Here is a 26,965-nt window from a genome sequence, read left to right on the forward strand (position 1 = left end):
ACCATCGTCGGGAGAGACTCCAGACCTGAATCGCCAGAACATATTTTCTTAATGGGTGTGACTAGCGATTCAGGGCTGGAGCCAGGCTAGCTTAGGTCTGGAATACAAGTCAAGTACCGCTGTGTCAAGTTTAGACACACTTTAGATCGACTACAAATGATTCCCGAGAGCGGCGCGGCTGCGGCTCACCGCTCCAAGAGATGGGTCAGATGCAGAGAACAAATTTAGCATACAGCAGCAATGTATGTGACAAATAGTAGGACTTTAAACTTTAAACCTTTACTTTGCACAATTTATGGTCAGGAGGGAAATGAATGTGCTTCACAAGAAAATGCATGCATTGACAGTACAAGTTAAAGAATGCTTGCCCTGCAATACAAGCTGGGAGTGAGGTTAAGGGTGATGGGGTATAGTTGGAACAGAGACGGGGCTGGATTTGTTTTTCTTCTGTTGAGGATGGAGTTGTGTTCTGACATTTTTGTCGTCTTTTAGCCACTGAATCTTAGAGAATGGCCTCATCCGTTACACACATGAAAGGATAGTTTTTCTTTTCAATGTTGAGTTCAATTGAACTAGTCAAATGCAGCGAGCCACAGTTTGAGTTAGGGACCCTGACATAAACAAGGTGTGTGTGTGTGTGTGTGTGTGTGTGTGTGTGTGTGTGTGTGTGTGTGTGTGTGTGTGTGTGTGTGTGTGTGTGTGTGTGTGTGTGTGTGTGTGTGTGTGTGTGTGTGTGTGTGTGTGTGTGTGTGTGTGTGTGTGTGTGTGTGTGTGTGTGTGTGTGTGTGCACACGCTCATAAGTTTATGCATGTGCCTTAGTGTGTATGTCATGTATGATGCTGCTGTGTGCTAACGGCTCACCGTGGTGTCTGATTCCCTTTGTTTGCATGTGTATATATATGTCTGTCTGCATATTGTTCAAATATGCCCATCACCACTTATGTTGTGTGTGTGTGTGTGTGTGTGTGTGTGTGTGTGTGTGTCTGTGTGTCTGTGTGTGTGTGTGTCTGTGTGTCCGTGTGCGCGCGTGGTTTTGCTTTGTCATGAACATCAGCTGGGCCTGTCCTGTACCTTGCAACCCTAAACCTTCCTTTAACTTGTAGGCAGCGCGGACAGGACCCGTCACAGCAGCAGCAGGGGACCCCTCACCTCACCTCACCTCACCACACTACGGAATATCACGGCTATAAAGCCACCAAGAATGTCTTCTTCTTCTACCTACCGGAGCAACATAAAGACATCGACATAAAAGATCGCCATAAAGATCCCAGGACCCTAACACTTGGTGCCTTCCTGTTTAGCATTAGCAGCAGCAGCAGCTAGGCTCACTGCTGCAGTGGGTAGGGCAGCTTGGTCCAGCTTGGGCAGCAGTGTGTGTGTGTGTGTGCGTGCGTGTGTGCGTGCGTGTGTGTGTGTGTGTGTGTGTGTGTGTGTGTGTGTGTGCGTGTGTGACTGCGTGTGCACGTGCGTGTGTAATTTGACCTGCCAAGTCCGCACCAGAGGAGTTCTGTTACACTCTCTGACAGGCCTTATACATGTTTCATCTGCTTGCTCTCACAACAGAAGCCCCTTTTGTTATCTAATCCAGCCCTCTCCTCTCTCCGGCTTGAGAGACTGACTGGAGCTCTTCACAGTCTGACAGCCGGCGAGCAGACAGAGATACTCCGCTCAAGGAGTAGTACAGTAGGTCTGGCACCAGGGCTCTGAGGGCCTAGACTCTAGACAGGCTTGTTGATAATCCTTCAGGAGACAAAGGTGTGTGCACGCACTGGAGAAGGCTTATTTTGGGGAACCAATACAGAAGGGCTGTACGAGAGCCAACCATGGACCGTTAAGTATCAATTGCTTTGCCTATTCCATTCCGCTGCTCCATACCTCCGGCTCTCCTTCAAACTAGCTTTAATTTTGTTAATATATTCTCCAAACTACAATAATTGCCAGTCTGCATGTTTGGAGTGTTCCAACAACAGTCACAAGAGTATAAGGACATCACTACTGGGGAGCTAGTTGGAGCTAGTCTGCTAGTCTGCGCCATGAGTGAGACTCTTCGACCCCCGTCGCTCCAGGTGAGCGTTCCCAGGGATGCCCCGGGCTACTCGGACAGCGGCTGCTACGCCGTGTCCGACGCATCGGTGAAATCGAGCTCCTCCACCCCGACGCTGCGCCGCAAGCGCTTTAAGATGCGCCGCATGAGGAACGTGCCGAGCGAGAACGAACGGGGGCAGCTGACCGGCGGTGGTGGCCGTCTCTCGGCGGCCCGTTCCCACTCGGCGGCCTCCAAGGAGTACCTCCAGCTGCCTTCCATCGAGATCACGCCGTCCAGTGACGAGGACGCCTCCTCCACCTGGTCCAACTGTTCGACGCCGAGCGCCTCACCGCGCCGCAAGCGTTTCCTGTTGAGGAAGTGGCTGAGGGTCAGAGAGAAGAAGGAGCAGGCTAGTGAAAGCAGGTTGGTATACCCCCACCCTCTCTTTGTCTCTTCCCTGTCCCCGTCTTCCTTAAAGGGACATTTCACCACTGGAAGAAACTGCAGTCACTCAATGTTAATGGTATTTATAGTAGATTACAGTAGCACAATTTCAAATTTACACCCTATGGCCAGAAAAAAAAATTAAGTCTGTGTTTGACTAGAGTTTGACTGGATTGCTGAATTCCTACAATGACCATAATGCCTTGGTGCACTGCCCCTCCTTGTGGAGGGAGGAGGCTGCGTGGAGGTGTGACTTGTAGTCCAGGAAGGAAGTGAGACCACATTTTCATGACAAATGTTGGTCATGAACATGGCGTCATGACTAAAATATCTAAGAACACACATTACACACATAAAAACCCCAGGAAAGTGTTTCAGTCAGGACTCAAGAATGGATGGAATATATATTTTATTGAATATAAAATGAGCAATATATTTATTATGGTTTGGCGATGAATTGGATCTGCTTTTTAGGTACTCTGATCAAGCGCATCAGTCCCAACCATAGGGACTCTGAATCCCCCGTACCTAAAGAGCAGATCCAAAACGACAGGTGGTAGCTGTGGTGGAGGAGGGTCAGCAGTGCAGCAGTATCAGTGTGTGCAGCAGCAAACAAGCAAGCAGATTGAGCAGTGCAAACGTCCAGTTTAAATAGCCGGTATGAAGATGGAATGAGTGTGTGATTGGATGAAGTGAATCATGTGAACGTGATGCTGAGGCGGGCCAATTAAAGGGCCGGCAGCAACTGCACTGAGGTTTCCTGACTGAACTTGCTCTGCGCATGTCTGTGACAGGCGCGATGCTCATTTATTTTGTCCTAAACGTCATTAAAGGGATAGTTCAGATTTTTTGAACTTAAGTTGTATGAAATACTTGCCATTAATATAGTGGTTGTAACTGTATTAATTGATTGCCCGAGTCCTGTGGTGGAAGTTCTGCTCTGGTTTTGGTGAAATATCAAGTAGTTCCGGTCATTTTGTGGGGGGCACTGGGGGCCACGCAGTAAAAGTAAATTAATCCACAAAACTAACGTCATTTGTATTGTTGACCTATTTCTAAAATATTAGTGCAACTTTCGTTCTTTTTTTACCCCTCTATCACACAGAACTATGTTTTTTGTGTCCATATCACTACGCCCAAAAAATAGTTCCATGTGATAGAGGGGTCAAAGTTGAACGAAAGTCGCGCTAATATTTTAGAAATAGGTCAACAATACAAATTACGTTTTGTGGATTAATTTACTTTTACTGCGTGGCCCCAGTGCCCCCCACAAAATGACCGGAACTACTTAATATTGACCAAAACCAGAGCAGAACTCCCACCACGGGACTTGGGCAATCATTTTATACAGTTGCAACCACTATATTAATGGCAAGTATTTCATACAACTTAAGTTCAAAAAATCTGAACTATCCCTTTAAAATAAGATCTGGTTGCAAAAGTGGCCCTTTAATACCTCCATGCTGCTGTAAGCTCCTTCTGTGTTAAGTGTCCCCTCCTCTCCTTGGAGTTTTAAAGCTGGAGTGCAATGGCTTTTTCGGTCATTTTATTTTGAAGTTTCAGTCTGAAACCCATTTCATGGTATTCTTATCTCTGAGACCCCACTTTATATTGTAAAATCAATGTTAATTTAACTCAGAGAGTGAACAAACAATATTTGTACACTCTGGATGGTAACCGCAAGGTCGCCAGTTCGAACCCGGGCTCCCCCAGAGTTAGTGTCGAAGTGTCCTTGAGCGAGACACTGAACCCCTAATTGCTCCTGATGTGCTGGTTGGTGCCTTGCAACATGGTTTCCGCCACCATGTGTGTGTGAATGGGTGAATGTAATGCACAACCTATGTAAAGTGCCTTGGATAAAGGCGCTATATAAATGCACCATTTACAATTTACAGACCTGTAAGGGTCCATCTGGTTCCTAACTATCTCTAATTTAGCCAAGGACCCCCACGTTGAGAACCACTGAAATAAATAACATTTTTGGTGGAGCAAGTAATAGCATTAGCCATTAGTAGTGTGCAGTAATAGTAGGGGAATGCCCCTAACTACTAATTTGCCAAAGAAAGTCAGAATTGTGAACTATTGACATACAGTAGACACTGCTTGTACAAAACAGACTGTGAGCTTTTGTAACGTAGTTACAGTAAGGACCCAGTCAATTGTGAATACACATACACTGTTGACATTGGCAAACATATTGTGGTCCTGAGAATGACCGGCTGCTGTCTAGACAAAAGACATGTAATCGGATTGAAGCCTTGGCAGCAACCATCCACTTTAACCCATTTTGGGCGGGAACCCCTTTTGGTGTTTTAAACATTATGTTATAATTTAGCTATTGAAAAATAGCAGATCTACAAGCTCATAGCGCGCCACCGAGTGGCGCGCTACGAGCTTGTAGGTCTGCTATTTTTGAAAAATCGTGAAAATGCGGCACAAATCTTTGAAAATTGAACATATATTCTTTCAGAAAACCTTTTTTTTATTTCGACTTCAGGCCTAAATGGGTAGGCCTAACAGTATCCTGATCTGCAGTGCAGAAATGTGTGAGGGGGAAAAAAAAGGATGGTTTGACGAGTATGTAACGAACATCGATGACAAAACTTTGACAGATCTTGTACAGTATTACTGAAATACAGTAAGGTATACAGCACAGCACAGTCACTTACAGATTCACTATTGATGCCACAGTTGATCTCCTGAGACTGTGTTGGACCTGCTGGCCAGCCTCTCTCCATGATTGATAACATGATCAATATTTGAACTGTGGCATGGATTTCATTAGAAACATTTGCCTTTTCGTCTTCCCCCTTTAGCTACTGAATGATCAAATTAATGTATACACAACATCATTATGCAGATGCACACCTGCAGAACACCAAATACTTCAGTTTCCTTTTTGATTTACATTTTGTAAAAAGCATAAATTGTGCTCTTTTCGGTCATGGCGGTTGTAGGTATCACCAACCCTGTGTCCTGGTTAGACTAAAATCTTATTTAATGTCCCAAAGATTTAATTTTTTTTATGAATACATTTGGGTACATTGTAGGGGTGTAACGATACATTTTAACAGCGATACGATACGTATCACGATACGTGGTTGATGATACGATACATGGACAATATTGGTTCATTATGGCGATCCGATACGATACGATTCAATGATTTGAAATTGATACAGTAATTATTTAAAATGCATTGACATTATTTTAAACTAAGTAATCAAACCCCTCTTTTTCTTAAATACCATGCACAAAAATGTAGTCTGACTATGTAGTCTGACTAGTCTATTCAGAATCAGATTGATTAAGGGACCAAGTCTGTCCCGAAGGGACTTTGGTCCCTTATTGTTTTTGTCTGTTTTTTTCTTCTCCTTCTTCTTCTGCCAAAAATAGCAGTTCTGGCTGAACCGTGCAGTTGGTTTTCGCGAAACTCGGCAACATGGTAGAAGGCCATGCCAAACGGTGACGAAGCCCACAACTATTTGCCAAAGGGTGGCGCTATAGCACTAAATTGAAAATGCAAACTTTGAATGCGCATAGCTCATGAACCGTTTGACTGTTGGCAATGAAATTTCGATACACATATGCGTCTCATCATGCCAAACGAGTGTCATGCTCTTATTTTTGATCTCTGACCTCTAGATCACCCCCCATTTTGAATTATATGAAATATGAGATATTAAAATCTATATCCTCCCAGGATCTTTGAGCACGAACACTTCTGCGGTGAACTTTGGACCTATACGGACAAATAATCGGAAGTACATTTTTAAAGTGAAAAAATAAGGTTTTATGAGCCAATGAAAATGGCTGTTTTGTGAAAATTCTTCTTCTGCCCATAATACATACATGCAGCGTCATATGCTTATGTCACTTTACAGTATGGTAGAGGGTCATGCCAAATAGCACTGAAACCAGTCTTACGCCAATTGGCCAAAGGGGGGCGCTATAGCAATTTTTTGGAAATGAAACCTTTGAACAGGCATACATAACTCATGCCTCGTTTGGCCAAAAGTCATGGCACTTTCCACATGTTGCCACATGTTCCTTGACTCATGGGGAACACATCTGTCACTTTGACCAGTAAGCTCCACCCTCAGATATTCTGCCATTTTGAGCAGTTTGGAAAATGCTTATACCTTATTTTCTGCCTGGATCTTTGAGAGATCTATGGACCATTATCTGAAATCCCAGTTGAAGAGAAGTTTGTACGTGAAAACATGAACAGCGACCACACTGTAGTAATGAATAATGACATGCCCAAAACCAGGACACACATAATTGTCATCAAAACACTGAATAACAATAAAACAACTGATTGTGTCTGGATAGCTCAGTAGGCAGAGCTCTCGCCTTTGGGACACAAGGTCATGGGTTCAAATCCGGGTACCGACAACTCAGCGTATGAGTCTGCTTGCAGCTATATTTTATATTGTATGTTTAAGTTTGCCACAGAGTTTGGAGCAATGTCCAGTGTCCACCTTTTAGTTTTCCATTTGAAGGAATTCAAGGGCTAAAGTTCCACTGGAGTTGCAATCTCAAGTGGTGTAAATCAGTCAACCGTGGCAAGTTTCCACTGAAGGAGCTCATGCAGCAAGGTCAGTCTCGCTCCCTGTCGCTAGCTTCTAATTATTCACAGGGGAATTTGAGCACACAGAGTTTATTTGACTGAGATTTGATGTAGAGGGGAAAAAAGGAGGAGACCATGAAGTAATGAACTCCTGGTGGACCCTGGTCAACTATAGTATAGGGTTTAACCCTGATTGACTGTTTTTTTGTTTTGTTTTTATTCGTCAAGTTGCCTATTAACCCATTTTGACCTGAGATCAGATTCTAAAAATGTCTTCTACATCCTGACAGTTTTCTGAAAAAGCTATGTTTCTATGTCAGTCTTTCTTCGATTTTTCAAAAATAGCAGACCTACAAGCTCGTAGCGCGCCACTCGGTGGCGCGCTACGAGCTTGTAGATCTGCTATTTTTCAATAGCTAAAGCATAATATAATGCTAACACCAAAAAGGGTTCCCGATGGCAAGATGGGAATACTGTAGGTCTATTATTCCATGTTCCTTTCTGTCCCAGATGAAAATGCTTTCTCTCCAGAGGCATGAGTCCTGTCAGAGAGTCTAACTCTGAAATACCGAATCCAGCACAGCATGGATACCATTGGTGTAAACTAACTAAGTACATTTACTCAATACTGTACTTAATTACAATTTACAGGTATTTGTACTTGAGTGATTCCAATTAACAATACTTTTACTTAAATCTCAGAGGCAAATATTGTACTTTTACTCCACTACATTTATTTGAAAACTTTAGTTACGAGTTACTTTGTAGATTTTGATTATTATAACAAGTTTAAACATTTGAAACTTGAAATTGGACATTCAACCAAGTTTAAGACTTTTACTTATACTGGATCTCTTGTCCACCAGTCCCTTCCTAACATTTTAGTCTAGTTTTTAATTATGTGTTGATTAAATTGTCAATATATTTATTATTACTTATTCTTGAATAAGGGCCACACAGTCCTCAACAACACGATGTTCCAGCACATCGGGGAGCTTAAACGTTGTTTGAGAATGCTTCTTTACATTTCAGCAGCTCTTGCCTTGAGTTCCTTGCCGGGCTTGACTGAGAGATGCACGGAGAGATTTATTCATACAGAACACCCAGTCCCACAAGAAGATGTTCAAATTCTCCTCTCCTGTAGAATGGGCTAATTTAAAGTCCGCAACGAGCTCATCATTGATTGATTGATTGATTGATTGAAGAATGTATTAACAGTTTGCAGAATTACAGTACATTTCAAGCACAAACTCAATACAAAGGCTGTTAACTGTGAGTGGACGACCCAATTAAGCATTACACTTGTTTCCAATAGGGTCCACCATGTTCAAATCATCAAAAACATTTAGAGACGTACAAATAGACACTTCTTCACATCAGAGGCAGACATGGTTGACTGTAGCAGTGATGTAAATAGGTTTTCAATGTAATGAGTCCCGGGATGCATGGATGGTCTTTTAGAATGAGTCCCAGGGACATTTTACGAGTCCCACTTCAACGACGTTTTTACAAATTGCAGCATTTAACTCCCATTTCATTTCATATGGTTATAATGTGGTTATATCCATGTAGAAAACAGAAGAAGAAATTATTATTATAAGTAAAGCTAGCAAAATAAACTAGAATAAAAAAGTAGTACAGTAGTACAGTAGTGCATCCCGTGGATGCAGAGGTGGTTGTTTTATTGCGTCCCTTAACTATAAACTGCGTTTTGGGATGCAAAATGCACCCTATTGTAATCTCTGCTGTAGGGCAGGGGTTCTCAACGTTTTTGGCCGGGGACCCGCGGAAATGCTTTGGCAATGTCTCGGGACCCCCGCCCCGCCCCCTCCCGACCCCCAATATAAATTGACTGCTACAATAACCTTAACCCATTTTGGGCGGGAACCCCTTTTGGTGTTTTAAGCATTGTTATAATTTAGCTATTTAAAAATAGCAGATCTACAAGCTCATAGCGCGCCACCGAGTGGCGCGCTACGAGCTTGTAGGTCTGCTATTTATGAAAAATCGTGAAAATAAGATTTAAAAAAAATCTTTTTTTTGTTTTGTTTTTTGAAAATAATTTGGGGACCCCCTAAAATAATTTGGCGACCCCCCGAGGGGTCGCGACCCACGGGTTGAGAACCCCTGCTGTAGGGTGCGAAGTGTGGATGAGGCCGGATTTAACAGGAATGAGTCAAACTCATCCATGCATGCAGGTTCTGCACACTGCTCACCTTGCATCCGTTTCGGGCCACTGTCCGCGTGCTTCCTCTTGGCTTCTGTTCAGGTGGCAAGAGTGTTGTGAGCCGCTCTTATGCGGGCCACATTGTTAACATTTCTGGAGTGTGCCAACTGCTTATTTTCATTTTGGAGGATGGAGAACCAGCCTGACTTCATTTTGCTGGCCTTATTCATTGTACATGTCCCAGGCCATGTTGGAATAGGTGTTACCTGTGATGGACTGAGTGAAGTTAGTATGAAGAAAGGCAACCTGTTCAGCAGGGAGAGCTGTCGGCATCGGCCAGAAGTCAGGCAGCCACCTCCCATAATTATGTTATTTTATTTTATCCCATATTATTACAGCATCATAGCACACAGAGATTGGACAGTATACTCTTCCCTGCAGTTGTAGATATGGACTGCATGCACATTCTGCATTAGCGCATCTGTCATGGACTGCAGGAAGTTCCTCCAGTAGTCTTCCATGTCACTGACCTCTAATTGGGAGAAAAGGCTGCTGATGAGATTCTTGAGATCAGCACATAGAGTATATAAAAGGATAGAGACTGAACTGGCGCGAAGCTCCGCCCCCCCAGCTATTCATGTCAGTGGAAGTTGCTCAGTGGCGTTTTGAAGCACCCGGAAGACTGCCGGAAGTACCGTCTCAGAACATCTACTTCCGCATTTGACCACCACATTTTGGTGGTCAAATGCGGAAGTGCAACCGAGCGCTCAATGTTAAAGCCCAGCTGCACGGGGTTTCCCGTCATGAATCCACGGGTCCGCCTGTAGTCCCTCCTCCTACCACTAGGGCCCAGAGCTTCAACGTTGAATAGCCTCACTGGCCCCTTGGATCAGCATCATCCTCCAGTGCTGCATGAGCAGCAGCAAGGGGTTCCTGGGAGCGACTTGTATTCCTCAGAATATCAAGATTCTCCCTTGTCTCGTGACTGTTAGGTTGGGTATCAGCCTCTCCTTGGCCAGCTTGACTCCATACAGTAAGTGCCTCATACATCAGCCTCAAGCAACACAGATACCTCTTTTAATGCTTGCCATTCAGCGCACGTACAATCAACTGATCCCTCATCAATGACTCCTCACGCGACAAGTATATCTCCTAGCTCACTCCCCTTGTAGTGCTTGTTGAAGGCACTCATGATCACACATGAGGATGTACACACTACAGGAAGATCTCCCAGTAAAAAGGCAAAGGGCATGCTTTTGTGATCCCTGCACCAGCTAGGGCCAGTTGAAGAGGACACGTGTTCAACTCAAACCCCAAATAAATTACTTTCCTATTCAAAAGTTACATTTTCCCTCTACTGGATGGTGGCCATCTTGAATTTCGGTGCCAAAACGAGGTCTTATGATTAAAATGGTGTCAGATGATGGAATCCTCACGGTTGACTTGTATGCGAAAGTGTCTTCATACGTGATTCTAGGTCATCAAAAAATGCTGGTATTTTTGCGAGAGACATGGGGGCTAAATCTTGTATAAAGGGTCCATAGACCAATCATAAAAACATCCTTGCCAGAGGATGGTCACAGAAACTCAGTTTTTGACTCTACTATACAGTATGCAATCGGAAGAATGACTAAACAAAAAAGGTGCACAATTTAATAATGAATTCTAAGCAGACGGAAATTGTAAGAGAAATGTTCAGCAATCAGTATGTGTGGGTGGCTAGGTTGATAACAAGTACTCTTATGTGCTGTAGTGGCAGTGGTTCCAGGAACTGAGGAAGTGACATGTGGGTCAGTTAGCAACTTTGTGTGCGTGCGTGCGTGCGTGCGTGCGTGCGTGCGTGTGTGTACACATGCATACTGCCATGCTTGCATGTGGTTTGTTTGTGCGTGCCGTGGTACAGTGGTTGTGCAGACACGGTCTGCTACTGAATCTGACTGCACTTTGCTGGCTGATAAAACAACCACTATTTTGTGGAAGTGGAGCCAAATATATTCCACCAGGCTTCACTGGTTCCATCTGATCGGAGCGTTTAAATATTTCAGAGACATGCAGCCTCTCAACAGGATCTTGGATTCTTTTTAATGTTTTGTGTGGCTTTGGCTATGGATTTTTTTTTTATGGAGGGACAGACAGTAGGCTGAGATCGGGAGTCGAACCCGCGGCACACTGCCAGACTGGATTACCAGCCAAGGTGCCTGGACCGCTGAGCCACGGCCCAGCCAAGGTGCCTGGACCGCTGAGCCACGGCCCAGCCAAGGTGCCTGGACCGCTGAGCCGCGGCCCAGGCGGATCTTGGATTCTTATACAACAGCCGTATTCATCCTGCTGTTGTACAATCTGAATGTAAAAAAAAAAGGTGCACAATTGAATTAAATCTCTCTCAGTAGAGGAACATTGTAGGAGAAATGTCGCGGTTTCATGCAGATGAATGGCAACGATTATGCAAAAAATAATTGCGATTGGCTCAAAATGTGGCGCAGTAGGGAGGAAATGTGGCCCTTAATCAGCTTCCCAAAGCACTACTATAGCGCTACTGGGCGATAGTCATTTAGACAGCTAGGTTTGGGGGATCTTGGGTACCGGTATGATAATGGACTCCTTGAAACATGTGGGAATGATAGACTGGGCCAGAGAGTGGTTGAATATTGCTGTGAATACTTGTGCAAGTTTGTCGCCACATGTTTTTTTTATTTATTATTTTATTATGTTTTGGGCTTTTTGCCTTTATTGATAGTTACAGTGAAGATAGACAGGAAAGAGGGAGAGAGAGAAGGGGAGAGACATGCAGCAAAGCTCGTCACGAACGGGACTTGATCACGCGACACGCCGCCAGGCCAGAGCCCATTATGTGGCATGCACCTGGACCACCGGGCCAGCGGGCGCCCCGAAGTTGGTCGGCACAATGTTTTAAGTACTCGTCCTGCAATACCATCTGGTCCTTCCTGATGTTCACCTTACTGAACATCCGCCTCACAGAATGCTCAGATAATCTGAGAGGGCTTATCCTCAACATCTCTGCCTGTATCTGCTCTAACTGCACTGCTCTGCCTGTTGCCAGGAGTCTCAAAGCGTGCATAGAAGCTGTTTAACTCATTTTCCAGAGACATGTCAGCATTTTGCAAGGAGGGAGGGGGAGCCTTATAGTCTGTCACAGTGGCGTATCCAGGAATTACGTTTTGGGCAGGCAAGATATGTGTTAATTGTCGTCTCCCCGCGCACAATCGTATAGCACTAAAGGTTTTCAAAGAGATATACCTGCCAGACGAGTAGTATACAAAGGCTGAAAGGCATGTATTTACATTCCAATGGGTGATTGAGGGTCGCGCTCTACCGCAACGGCCAATCAGCTGTCCACTAATAGTTCTCAGATCTTGTTTTTGTCCTCTTTTTTTCTCATTGTATGGATTTTGGCCAGGCCAGAAATGGATTTGGACAGGCGGACGCCTGCCCTCGCCTTATTGTAGATACGCCTCTGGTCTGTCATCTCCCTCAACCCTTTCCACAAACTCCCAGAGTCGCCCTGATGAAACTGTAGTTCCGCCTTTTCTCCATATTGCCCTTGGCATCCTTCACTACTGATTAAAATCACCTGCCACAATGTAAACAGCATCGGGGTTCTTTGTCTGTAGCCCACTTAACCCATTTGGGCGGGAACCCCTTTTGGTGTTTTAAACATTATAACGTTATAATTTAGCTATTGAAAAATAGCAGATCTACAAGCTCATAGCGCGCCACCGAGTGGCGCGCTATGAGCTTGTAGGTCTGCTATTTTTGAAAAATCGTTAAAATGTGCCTCAAATCTTTCAGAAAATTGTCATGATTTAGAAAACTTTTTTTTAAAATGTCGACGTCTGGCCTGATGGGTTAAGCTGGTGTGGAGTATCGATAGAGCAGTCTCCTTTCTCGCGTGCGGTGCATGTGCACATCCTGTTACGGGGGCCGACCGGGGGCGGTTTTCAAATCACCCAAATCACTGAATGCTCCTTTAACCCATTTAGGCCTGGCGTCGAAATTTAAAAACATTCTTGTAAATCCTCCAGTTTTCTGAAATAAATATTTTCACGATTTTTCAAAAATAGCAGACCTACAAAATAGCAGATCTACAAGCTTGTAGATCTGCTATTTTTCAATAGCTAAATTATAACATAATGTTTAAAACACCAAAAGGGGTTCCCGCCCAAATTGGGTTAAAATCAACAGTGTTTTGTTACACCTTCTCAATATCATGTTCAAAGCACATATTGCATTGCAGCAAAGAGTGCTGAATTATTTAGTGCGTCCATTCCAACTTTCAACTTTCATATACCTCGTGATCTGAGATGAGCACGAGCATTAGCTAAAAACACTGGGAGATTTTTTTACATTTTATTATCCTCATCTTGACCACTTAACCCTCTTTCAGGGCTTGACACTAACGCCTGCCCGACTGCCCGGCCGGGGCAAGGTTGGGCAGGTGAAGGTTGCTACCGGGTTGCCCGATCGGGGCAGGTGTGCATTTTGAATGGCACTGGGGATACAACCGTCTTAGTTCTATATAAAGACAAGATACAGCATATCTGTCTTGAACGTGGTCAGACCATCAGAGTGCTCCGTGTCTCTCCCTATCTCTCTACCAAGTCCCTCTCCCCATCCTCCCACCACACACACACACACACACACACAGCGTGAAGTGGCTGGCTGTGACGCTGTGCTAGCTAGCTCTTGATGCTAAACTGATAATAGCAATTTAATTATATTCAATCATTATATTATTAATTATTTAATATTATACTATGTACAGTATATATTCGTATCCCCCCTGCTATGGGACGTTATCTGCCAGCTACATACAGTATATATTCGTATCCCCCCCTGCTATGGGACGTTATCTGCCAGCTACATACAGTATATATTCGTATCCCCCCCTGCTATGGGACGTTATCTGCCAGCTACATACAGTATATATTCGTATCCCCCCTGCTATGGGACGTTATCTGCCAGCTACACACAGTACATATTCGTATCCCCCCTGCTATGGGACGTTATCTGCCAGCTACATACAGTATATATTCGTATCCCCCCTGCTATGGGACGTTATCTGCCAGCTACATACAGTACATATTCGTATCCCCCCTGCTATGGGACGTTATCTGCCAGCTACATACAGTATATATTCGTATCCCCCCTGCTATGGGACGTTATCTGCCAGCTACATACAGTACATATTCGCAACCGCTCTCAAAGGGCACCTACGGACGGCTGCAATTCGAAACTGGCCCCCGTACAAATCTGAATCCCCCCACCGCCCACCCCTACTACACTACGAGTGAATCTGAATCCCCCCACCGCCCACCCCTACTACACTACGAGTGAATCTGAACCCCCCCACCGCCCACCCCTACTACACTACGAGTGAATCTGAACCCCCCCACCGCCCACCCCTACTACACTACGAGTGCTGTACATGTTTTTTCTGATGCATCCGAGGTTTGGATGTCATTTGTGATTTTGTCTCGCATCGCTCCCAAGGACAACTTTAGTTTTTTTCAACGAAGGTTCATATTTTAGGTTGTTATCAGAGAAAGTAAAAGATGCTTTCTTTCGATTTAGGCATTTTAGCTGTTTTTGATGGGGGTATTCAAGCATGGGGATAAATGTGTATTTTTAGACAATTTTTTTTTATAGCGATTTCTTTTTTGAGTGTTGCAACCACTCCCTTACGGACTTGTGTGTGTGTGTGTGGGTGGCTGGCTGGCTGGCTAGCTGGGTGGGTGCCTGCCTGCCTGGCTGGCTGGGTATGAGCACGAAAACAGCATGGTTGTTTTTCACCACCTGTGCGCAACCTAACACACACACACGCACATATTAACTGTATGATTTCGGGTGTGCCAGTACAGTACAGTACAGTAGAGGTTACAGTAGAGGGACCGGCACACGGTAACTCTGTCATTTCTCAACCGTTTCGGACACGGGGCGGCGCGCCGGAACCGTCCCGGCCCCCTGGGCGCGTTCTTGGGGGTCTGGAACTCCCCCACGGGTTCTACTGAATGTGTCAAACTGACATATTGAGCCTATGACACACAGTGTGGCTCCCCCAGTAGGCTACCTTCATATTCAATAGATCCTGTGATCTTTTGTGGCCAGATGTAATTTCTTGGGGTATAGTAGGACTATAGTAAATAATACAAAAATAAATCTCTATAAAATGCTGTAAAAAAAAATACAAATTTAGCCCCATTCCCCCCGCCCCCTGTCAAAAACAGCTAAAATCCCTAAAACGAAAGAAAGCAGCAAATGAAAAATAATTAACACTCATCTTTTACTTTCTCTAATAACAACCTAAAACATGGTTGACAAAAACTAAAGTTGTCCTTTAACGTTTCTGGCAAAAGATAAACAGCGTGAGCTACTGCTAATAATAGCCGATCGTTACAATGAAGTTCTCCATGCCGGTGACGCGGAAAGGAATCTACTCAAAAATACAGAAAATGCCTGGCATACTTGTGCAGTACCTTCTGGCGCCACTAGGTGGCAGACAAAGAGTTTAATGGAAATGGAAATCATTCACAGAAATGTGCTTTTATTTAGGCAACATGATGATTATTTTGTGATGCATTGTTCATTTATAAAGTCACTGGGAATAGACAGACTTGCTTTGACATGTACACTTATATTTATTGATAGACTATGTTAACTCAGTCGGAGCAAGTACAGCAGGGTTCCCCAATAGGCGGCCCGCGGGCCTTTTGCAGCCCGCGGAGCGCCCCCCCTTGCGGCCCGCGGAAGAATTTCGCCAGATATAAATGGCATTAAATGGGGGTCAGTAGCCTATGCATGTCAAACTGGGCATCCTTTTCAAATGGGGTCCTGCCCTGAAAATGAATTTTCAGGGCAAGACCTCGACCTCACGCGTGCGGACTCGGCCCCCAGCCTGGTACCCTAGTCAAAATATGGCCCTCGAGGAAAATGAATTGGGGAACCCTGAAGTACAGTATAATTCTCCATTAGTGCAATGTACTACAATTCTGGTGTGAAAGTGTTTCTAACATCATCCCCCCTCCCCCCAAAAAGGTATACAGGACCCCCAAATTTGCGTCCTGGGGGACCACGCCCTCCAAAATAAATCCCACAAACGTGCAAAGCGCAGGTGCTAGATTTTCCACGCGTGCAAGTTGTACTCATGGCAATATCCCAAGCTTGGCTTGTCTTGGCTGCTACACACTACTGCTGATCCGTGAAATACTCCCACAATTGAGCGACACCAGACTCAATCTGCCTTGTGGGAATTGGGAAATATGCATTGCAAAGGCATATTGAAAGCTGGCTACGCAAGGCTAGCCAAGCCATGGCTGAAGTTGAGTTTAAAGGACATGAGCATAATCCTCTATGGGATGTTTTCAAAAATACATGACGTACATGTATGAAAATACGCACAGTGCATTCTCTACCACGTAAATTATGCAAGCAAGCACTGTTGTGCTCCATTTTTTTTGCTTGCACGTTGCAAAATGTATTGTGTACAGGAAGAAAGTCTATCATGTCATAATTACCTAGGCCTAGAATAAGCCAGCAGCCACTGTTTGGAACCCATTTCTGGCTCACGGATGCATTTTTATAGGTCCCTTCATTTTTTTAAATTATTATATATATTTAAAAACAGAATATATATATATATATATATATATACTGTACATATCATTTTCAGCAATTTCATGAAGAAATAAAATACAAAGTCAAAGAAATCCAATAAATTAGAATACAAATGTCTAAGAAATATTGAAAATAGCCAAGTGTCACATTGTGAGCTTGTAGGTCTATTTTCACTAGTTTGGGTCCCGGGCAAAGGTCTAATTCCTCTTTTGGGTCACGAGCTTAAAGTTTGGGAACCACTGCTCTGGCGGGTCTGTCTATCGCCTGTTCATGCGTCAATCTCACATTTTTTAACCCCTCCTATATTCAGCTATTAGTGTAGATTTTCGTCTTACACAAACATTAAATTCCCATTGACAATGAATGGAGAATTTATGTCATATCTCTGCTGCCGGGAGGAAACCTCATAACTCCAACATGTTCATTTTTCAGGAAATGAAAAATATACATTTTTCAGGAAATTAAGAAAACCATATATTTTTAAAACAAAGCAATACTGCCTCATCAAAGTTGGTGTTGTAACTTTATATATTGTCAATTACTTCCATGAGAGGGGGAGAGGTGGTGGAGGCAGTTGCTTTAGCAGACATTTTGAGGGTCCAATGGAGTTAAGTTACTTTTTACTACTTTCCATTGGTCCAAAATCGGCTATTTTCATCCTACACAAGATTAAATTCCCATTGACAATGAATGGAGAATGTACGTCATATGTGGACGAGCAAATCGACATGTTACGTCATGATGATGTACGATGATAAGAGCGCCCCTCACTTCACACGGGTGTGATTTTTCACCCCTAAACAGAACTGAAATGCCATACATGCCACATGTGTTGATAGTTATCGTCCTGGTGTGCCGATGACAATAATGTCTGTCTGTACGAATGAATAAGGTGTTCCTTCAAAAGCAGAGTGGTCACACAACGTCCCCCATCACCAACCACACCCCTCCCCCTCCAAATTCACAATTCACATGATGCTGACGCGAGGCATTCCACAGGGAGTTTCAGTTAAATTGCTACAAGCCACTTGACTGGAAGGACTTAAGGACTGTCAGGACCTAGCCTGGTATCCAGCCTGCTTCGCTACGTTCGGCGGATTTTTTTTTCTCTCTTCGCTTATCAGTCTGGAAAGCCTCCCATTGGGAGGTTTTGCAGAACTACACTAGAACTACATGTGTTACGTAGTCAACGTCGTTGCTGATTGGATGTTGTTCCAACGAATGAGAGTAGCGTTAGGCAACCTACGTCATCAGCCAGCGCCACCCTCCATGCTTTTTGTCTGCAGTAGCTGCGCTTTGCTATGACGTCTCACTGGTGCTTTGTCCCGCCCCGCACCACAGACCAATCAGAAGCCACGTTAGGTTTCGAAGCTTTTGGCATGTCCCGCCTCCCTTGGAGATAGGAGGCTTTCCAGACTGATAAGCGAAGAGAGAAAAAAAAATCCGCCGAACGTAGCGAAGCAGGCTGGATACCAGGCTAGTCAGGACCATGTCCAGTTGTGTGTTGTACCCATTTTGACCTGAGATCAGATTCTAAAAATGTCTTCTACATCCCGACAGTTTTCTGAAAAAGCTATGTTTCTATGTCAGTGGTTCTTCGATTTTTCAAAAATAGCAGACCTACAAGCTCGTAGCGCGCCACTCGGTGGCGCGCTATGAGCTTGTAGATCTGCCTTGTAGATCTACCTTGTAGATCTACCTTGTACGTCTCCGGTGAATTGCGTGCAGCAATAAGCACATATTGTTCAAACACCTGCTCCTCTTATTTGGCTTATAACATAATTATTAAAAATGTATGAAATTAATGCAATTCCATGTTGCTGTTCTCTTATGTCTCTGTGATTGTACCCAAATTTCACCTCGTAAATGTTCTTTTTCCCTCATAAAATGACCTCTTTTCTTTTTTTTCACCATTTGGTTCGCTTAACATGTCCACGTGTCATTTGTTTACATATTTGGTTCGCTTTACCAATGTGTGAACACTAAACGGACCAAAATCAAAATGCAACAATTAAACATTTGGTCCCTGATCCGGACCTTCTAAGCGAACTTTGGGTGTAGAAGGATATCAAACGGAACACAACCACCCTAAAGACTAATCATTGTGTATATTCCTGCACTATACCTGCATCCAGTGATCTTGGTACATAGAAATTGATCTATTGAAGACTCTGACTTTCAAATGTATAATTTTTGTTTTGATTGTATTGCTGTATTGTTGTATTGTGCTTTCTGCTTTGGCAATGTAAACGTATGTTTTCTCATGCCAATAAAGCCCTTTGAATTGAATTTAATTGAAAGTGCCCATAGCCTCTTAGACCCAAAACGTAAAATATTTTGTTACCCTTTTTCAGTTTCAGTATCTTTTTTCCCATGCTGTATTGTTGTGGTACCATTTGGAGCGATAAAAGGCAAAAGGTTGATCAAAATAGCAATTATTCTACATTCTCCAATTGTGTAGACTTCTTGTAAATTAAGCAATGCAGATGTTTAATGATAATAATTGAACTCTTGATATCTATAAGGGTCCATTTGGTTACCAACTCCACCATTTAACCCATTTTGGGCGGGAACCCCTTTTGGTGTTAGCATTATGTTATGCTTTAGCTATTGAAAAATAGCAGATCTACAAGCTCATAGCGCGCCACTCGATGGCGCGCTATGAGCTTGTAGATCTGCTATTTTTTGAAAAAACGAAGAACAACTGACATAGAAACAGCTTTTTCAGAAAACTGTCAGGATGTAGAAGACATTTTTAGAATCTGATCTCAGGTCTAAATGGGTTACCTGGGGACCACCTGGAACCTAGGACACTGGTGGTCCCTGGACCACTTGTTGAGAAGCACTGCTCTACGACATGACATCAGAGAAACAGTATACTGTATCCCTGCATGTTGTGATCTGATGCTATGGGGTCACCTTCTGTATATTATGTCACATAACTGTAGCCCCCTCTAGTGCTGCCACAGCAAATGAACAACAAACACATATAGAATACTTCTTGTTTCCATGACATTTTATGGATGTTGCTTTGTGTGTGCTGGTGTTGTGTGTGGTGCATCCAATTACTGTTTCATGCCAGATACAGGAAAGTGAGTTTAGTAGTAATAAAACAGAAGAAAATGGCAAACCGAAAGACATAATGATACGTGGGGTTTATATCTTCTGGCTTCACGGCTCGCCTGAGATAAAAAAGGATTGAAGCGCTGCTACAGTGTGTGGCCTCGTTCCCTTTCATGCTGGTGTGATTCGGGGGCCCTAAGGATGAATACAAAATGAATATCAACATCATAATACTGTCCAATAATTAGATAGGGAGGGTGTGCAAATTATGACAGGCAGTTTCTGCTGTCAAAATATGACAAAAAACACGTTCCGTTTGAAATAGACACTCATGCTTTCTAAGGTGTGATTTGGGGCCCTACGGATGAATACAAAATGAATATCAACATCCTAATACTGTCCAATACTTAGGATACTTAGTTCACCAAAAAGAACTAGTTCATTTGATTTGTTTGTTCATGACTGACACAACACTCAAAGGAAAATGAACATGGTGTTATAGCATTTATGCTACCCTGAGAACAGCATTCAAAAGCTACCCTCAGAGCAGCAAATTTACATTGGTAAATGTATAGCCCTGGGAGCAGCTAAAATGCTATACATACTGTACAACCATGTTAATTTGCTGCTCTGATTTTGAATTCTGCTCCCAGGGCAGCGTAAATGCTATACATTATGACCATGTTCATTTGCTGCTCTGAGGGCAGCTTTTGAATGCTGCTCTCAGATCAGCAAATGAACATGGTCATATGTATAGCATACTGTATACATACGGCCATGTTAATGTGCTGCTCTGAGAGAGCAGCATTCAAAAGCTGCCCTCAGAGCAGCAAATTAACATTGGTGTATAGCATTTAAGCTGCCCTCAGAGCAGCAAATTAACATTGGTGTATAGCATTTAAGCTGCCCTCAGAGCAGCACATTAACATTGGTGTATAGCATTTAAGCTGCCCTCAGAGCAGCAAATTAACATTGGTGTATAGCATTTAAGCTGCCCTCAGAGCAGCACATTAACATTTGTGTATAGCATTTAAGCTGCCCTCAGAGCAGCAAATTAACATTGGTGTATAGCATTTAAGCTGCCCTCAGAGCAGCACATTAACATTGGTGTATAGCATTTAAGCTGCCCTCAGAGCAGCAAATTAACATTGGTGTATAGCATTTAAGCTGCCCTCAGAGCAGCACATTAACATTGGTGTATAGCATTTAAGCTGCCCTCAGAGCAGCACATTAACATTGGTGTATAGCATTTAAGCTGCCCTGAGAGCAGCACATTAACATTGGTGTATAGCATTTAAGCTGCCCTGAGAGCAGCACATTAACATTGGTGTATAGCATTTAAGCTGCCCTCAGAGCAGCACATTAACATTGGTGTATAGCATTTAAGCTGCCCTCAGAGCAGCACATTAACATTGGTGTATAGCATTTAAGCTGCCCTCAGAGCAGCACATTAACATTGGTGTATAGCATTTAAGCTGCCCTGAGAGCAGCACATTAACATTGGTGTATAGCATTTAAGCTGCCCTGAGAGCAGCACATTAACATTGGTGTATAGCATTTAAGCTGCCCTCAGAGCAGCACATTAACATTGGTGTATAGCATTTAAGCTGCCCTCAGAGCAGCACATTAACATTGGTGTATAGCATTTAAGCTGCCCTGAGAGCAGCATGGGAAACGCAGCCATTAAAATGATTCACATACGGCGATATTTCTTCTTATTTCCAACTGTAGGAAACTAGGAAGGTAACCCGTGATATGACGGTCAATGAGTCCCTCTCTGTGACTTGTATTTTAAGCGCATGCTGATTGAAGCCAACATGCGGGCTATATGTAAAGATTCATAGGCTAATATGGCCAAAACATTCTTTCAAGTTTCATCTCAGACATATTGCCATATAACGAGTATAAATACGTTTTATGGAAATGTTTCATCTGGTAGCATTTTGACTATATCGGTGTACTATTTTCTCTATCCAGAGAAGAAACATGAAGCCAAAGAAACAATGCATGCAATGTATTACAATAGGTTACAGTTATACAGTTATTAATTTCGTAATCTGAGTGGTGCTTTTTTATTTTGTATTTTTTTTTTTTTTGTACTTTTTTGGGGGGGACTGTATACATTCACTTTGGGAAGGTTCAAATGGTATTTTGGGACGGTTCCTGGACATTGGTGAAAAATGTCCAGGAACACCCAATCTGACAATAAGGCAATCCATGTAGTCAGCATTTGCTCACTTCAGCTCCATCAATTTATAGTCCAGTAATACTGTAATTTGACCTCTAACTAATTGCAAAAAAACCAAACTCAACTGATTTTGCATCTTCAATATATCCTGAATAACAGAAAAAAAGTTGCCTTGAATTGTCTGAGGGGAAAGTGTTGAAAATGGTTTGTACAGTATGGCCACCATTGACATCCTATTATAAGGCAATATTTTCTAAATTTCCTTATGCTTTAAGTAGCATGTGACATATCAAACTATGATGCTGAATCCATTCCAAGCATTAGTTTTGCTTAAAAATTGGGCTCATTGGGCTAAATTTGGCCATAGCAACTTTTCCAGGCAACTTTTTTCTGTTATTCAGGATATATTGAAGATGCAAAATCAGCTGAGTTTGTTTTTTTTGCAATTAGTTAGAGGTTGATCCTGTATTTTCCATAGATTTCCTGTACTATTACAAAGCAATGCCTCATCCACTGTGATAACAACATGACGCTGGCCTAGTTTTCTTGCCACGTGTTTGCATCTCAGCACAACTGTATTCAGTGTATCAAGGCCATGAGCAGGTTGCCTGCATAATGGGCATGTACAGTATACCCAATGCTTGTCATTTCAGGTGACATTTCACTGTGATTTCAGTTGAAGCTTGTCCAGCCTTCCTTCATTTGTCCTTCATTGTTATACACTTGAAACAGAGTGCCATGTCTTTGGCAGTAGCTTTTGCAGTTGATCCATTCTCATCTGAGGTTTTAAACAACCTCCTTTGTATTTTCTGTTGATTTCGCACAAGCCTTTCATCTCTCCATCACCTCAGGGGTCTGAATACTTTCCTTTTTTGTTGGCTTCAAATACTTCATCCTCAACCTTTACCTTCTGGAGCACATTGCCAAGCCTGCCATCTTTGTAACATGGAAGGTGTTCTTGCCATCAAGTGTTGAATCATGTATGTCAATATTATTATTATTATTATTATTATTATTATTATTATTATTATTATTATTATTATACTATTGCTTGCTCTGGGTGGATCTTTGTTGGTTGTAAAGTGTCTTGAGACAACTTGTTGTGATTTGACACTTTAATAAAATTGAATTGAATTGAATTGAATTGAATTGAATATTGCCACATGTAAAATGTGTAAATCAGCCATACTCAAAGTTTGGTGGAGTCACTGCTCCAGTTTCTTGATCCACGCATGCTTGTAGTGTTGTCTCAGCCGTAGCAGTGTCAACCTGGAGTAGCTGATTATGTGTCCTGCATTGTGAAACACTTTCACAAGATCCTTTGATCGTGTTGCTTGGTGCAAGATACTAGTTTAGATACTAGTGAGTAGTCCCACATGCTTGGGTGTCCAGTGTTTCCCTCCTGTCACATTGTAGACAAGCTCTTGGGCCATGCTTGGAACTCTGGTCTGAGTATAAGCATTAGAGGGATGTCGTGATCAAGATCTTTTTTTCTTTCGATCCGATTCTGATCATTTGATTTTGAGTATCTGCCGATACAGATTTTTCCCGATCCGATATTTAGATTGTTATAGAACACTCATGCCATATCACAATAGTACAATATCCAAAATCACAGACAATACCAGTCTAATATTATGATATGGATATAATATTGATACTAGGGAATAGGGATGTCCCGATCACGTTTTTTTGCTCCCGATCCGATTCCGATCATTTGAAAATGATCAGCCCCGATTTCCGATTACGTGATCAGATCGGGACAACCCTAATAGAAATTAAATAAAAAAATGCTTACTAACTACTAACAAACACACTCCCTCTTATCTCTCTTTCTCCCTCCCTCGCTCCCTCCTCTCTCTCTTCCTCTCTCTATCTCTCTCTCTCTCTCTCTCTCTCTCTCTCTCTCTCCCTCTCTCTCTCTCTCTCTCTCAGCAGTCAGCAGAGTAGTCAACAGAGTAGCCATGAGGACGAATCCAATCGCTTCTTGACTCCCTTCATCAAAGAGGAGAGGTGGGTGAGCTGTGTGTGTGTGTGTGTGTGTGTGTGTGTGTGTGTGTGTGTGTGTGTGTGTGTGTGTGTGTGTGTGTGTGTGTGTGTGTGCGTGTGTGCGTGTGTGCGTGTGTGCGTGTGTGCGTGTGTGTGTGTGTGTGTGTGTGTGCGCGCGCTCACACCCTTGCACGTGTGACTATATAGAGGATTATTGTTCACGTAGCTCTCTTTCTGTTGTTCTCCACTAGAGGGCACTTGCTCCTCGTGTCTTTGTTTTGGCCAGCTTTGATGTTGCACTTTCTATGGTGGTCTGGTCATAGATTTAATTTGTGTCCTCTGTTGACGATTAGGGGCTTTATTGTGTGCGTGCGTGCGTGCGTGCGTGCGTGCGTGCGTGCGTGCGTGCGTGCGTGCGATACAAAAGAGAGCATGAACAGCATGTACTAACTGATGCGTTACTCTCGTGTGTGTGTGTGTGTGTGTGTGTGTGTGTGTGTGTGTGTGTGTGTGTGTGTGTGTGTGTGTGTGTGTGTGTGTGTGTGTGTGTGTGTGTGTGTGTGTGTGTGTGTGTGTGTGTGTGTGTGTGTGTGTGTGTGACAGAGAGGGATAGAGAGAGCTAGAGAGTGAGTGGGTGTCAGGCAGTGATGTAAATAGGGTGCGTTTTGCGTCCCAAAACGCACTTTATAGTTATGGGACGCAATAAACCAACAGCCACTGCATCCTGTGGACGCAACTCCTGGCTGCACTGAAGACTATGGCACTCTCTCGGTCACACACTGTTCTACGTGGAAGTCTAGCACTCTTTCGGTCACACACTGTTCTACGTGGAAGTCTAGCACTCTTTCGGTCACACACAGGCTGCAACATCGGGTCTCATCACAACCCAATGCGCGACCCGTGAAGTCGGGGGGGAAAATAATAAAAGAGAGAAAAGAAAAAGACGGAGTGACAAATCGTTAGCAACAAGCTATGCTAACAGACTGGTGGTGGTGGTGTTGGCTATTAGCTTGTTGCTGCTGCTGATTCGATGCACTGATTGAACTTCACTTCATGTCCGCCTGTAACGTGAACGAATCCTGACACCAGCGCTGCAAAAACAGACAGATCTACAAGCTCTCAACGCGCTGCAAACGGCGCTGCAGAGATGGGCGCATCTGCGGGTTCTCAACGCGTTTGTTTTTGCAGCGCTGGTGTCAGGGTTCGTTCACGTTGATCTACAAGCTCTCAACACGTTGTAAACGGCGCTGCAGAGACAGGCGCTGACGCGACGCGTTGAGAGCTTGTGAATCTGTCTTTTTTGCAGCTGCCATTCTTCCCTGTAGACAGGGACTCAAGTGACTTCTAAGTTCCACTTTTCCAAATAAATTATTTTACATCCACAATGGCAAACCTATTTGCATTTTGGCTAAGTACAATAATTGCAACTGCAACTTTTGGTTGGTATATTAAGCTATGTTAAATCCACTGTTGCCCACTATTAGTATTTCTTACTGAGTTGTGCTTGCTAATACTACTAGCCTACATAAAAAGATATACTGTATAGGCCTATTTGATATTTTTATATATATTTTTTTTTTATAAAAAATGTTTTATTATTATTTTTGAGTGGTGCAACCACTCCCTTACGGAGCTATGTGTGTGTCTGGGTATGAGCAAAAAAATAGCATGGTTGTTTTTCACCATCTGTGCGCAACCTAACGCTATGCTTTCGGGGGGTGCCAATACATTACAGTGACAGTACAGTACAGTAGAGGGTACAGTAGAGGGACCGCCACACGGTAACTGTCATTTCTCAACCGTTTCGGACGCGGCACGGCACGGCACGCCGGAACCGGCCCGGCCCCCTGGGCGCATTCCTGGGGGTCTGGAACTCCCCCCCCCCCCCCGCGAACCCCCTCACGGAGTTGCACCACTCACTTCACACAGGTGTGATTTTTTTTGGGACTCATAAGAATTTTTTGGGACTCATTTGAATGACCACCTGTGCATCCCGGGACCCATTACATTGAAAACCTATTTACATCACTGGTCAGGGTCGGGAACCCTGGAAAGACTAAAGCCATTCGGCGAAGCACACCTTCAAAAACTAAATGAGAGTGTACCTTCAAAGACACCGGTGGTACCTGTAATGTACTGTCAAACACGGGGGCGGGAACCCCTTTTGGTGTTAGCATTATGTTATGCTTTAGCTATTGAAAAATAGCAGATCTAAAAGCTCATAGCGCGCTACCGAGTGGCGCGCTACGAGCTTGTAGGTCTGCTATTTTTGAAAAATCGAAGAACGACTGACATAGAAACATAGCTTTTTCAGAAAACTGTCAGGATGTAGAAGACATTTTTAGAATCTGATCTCAGGTCAAAATGGGTTAAATACTCGAACAAATCAAGGCGATGATATGAAACAACTCAAACAAGGGGGTAAAAACAAGTGGGTGGTAACAAGGGGGGGGGGATACGTTAGTCCAACGTACTAATAGTCCGAGATATGTCACCCACCCGTGGCTCCGACATACATGGTCCGTTAAGACTAACCCGTGGTCGGTTAAGACTCACCCGTGGCTTCCGTGTGCGGTTAGGGTTAGGTTAGGTTTCGGGGTAGGGTGTCGGACTAGTGCGTGTCGTACTGTTAGGGTTAGGGTTAGGTTAGGTTTCGGGGTAGGGTGTCGGACCAGTGCGTGTTGTACTGTTAGGACGCGTAGGACTGCCAGGCCAATGTCCATAGAATGGCTAGCAGAGAGCTACCACAAAACCAGACCATGACACATGTACTGTGTGGGCTACTTTCTATGTGTACCTGTGTATGCCTTATGGTCTTGTACTTCTATGCTGAGCTGTAAAGTGTAAATAAAAAATAAATAAAAAATACAGTCCTTAAAACA

At 43.5% G+C, this 26,965-nt stretch overlaps 1 protein-coding gene across 2 annotated transcripts in view; it reads left to right on the forward strand.

The window, feature by feature from the left end:
- The window catches only part of gramd1bb (GRAM domain containing 1Bb), a 248,021-nt gene that overhangs the window by 87,471 nt on the left and 133,585 nt on the right, over nt 1-26,965 (forward strand). For both annotated transcript variants that reach the window (XM_079514347.1, XM_079514348.1), the window contains exons 2-3: nt 1,105-2,450; nt 24,030-24,107. In XM_079514347.1, the coding sequence (XP_079370473.1) occupies nt 1,948-2,450; nt 24,030-24,107 (581 nt within the window). In that variant the 5' untranslated portion in view covers nt 1,105-1,947. The remainder of the gene's footprint in view (nt 1-1,104; nt 2,451-24,029; nt 24,108-26,965) is intronic.

Source organism: Electrona antarctica (assembly GCF_951216825.1).
Source record: "Electrona antarctica genome assembly, chromosome: 11".
In the NCBI taxonomy this organism is placed as follows: Eukaryota; Metazoa; Chordata; class Actinopteri; order Myctophiformes; family Myctophidae; genus Electrona; species Electrona antarctica.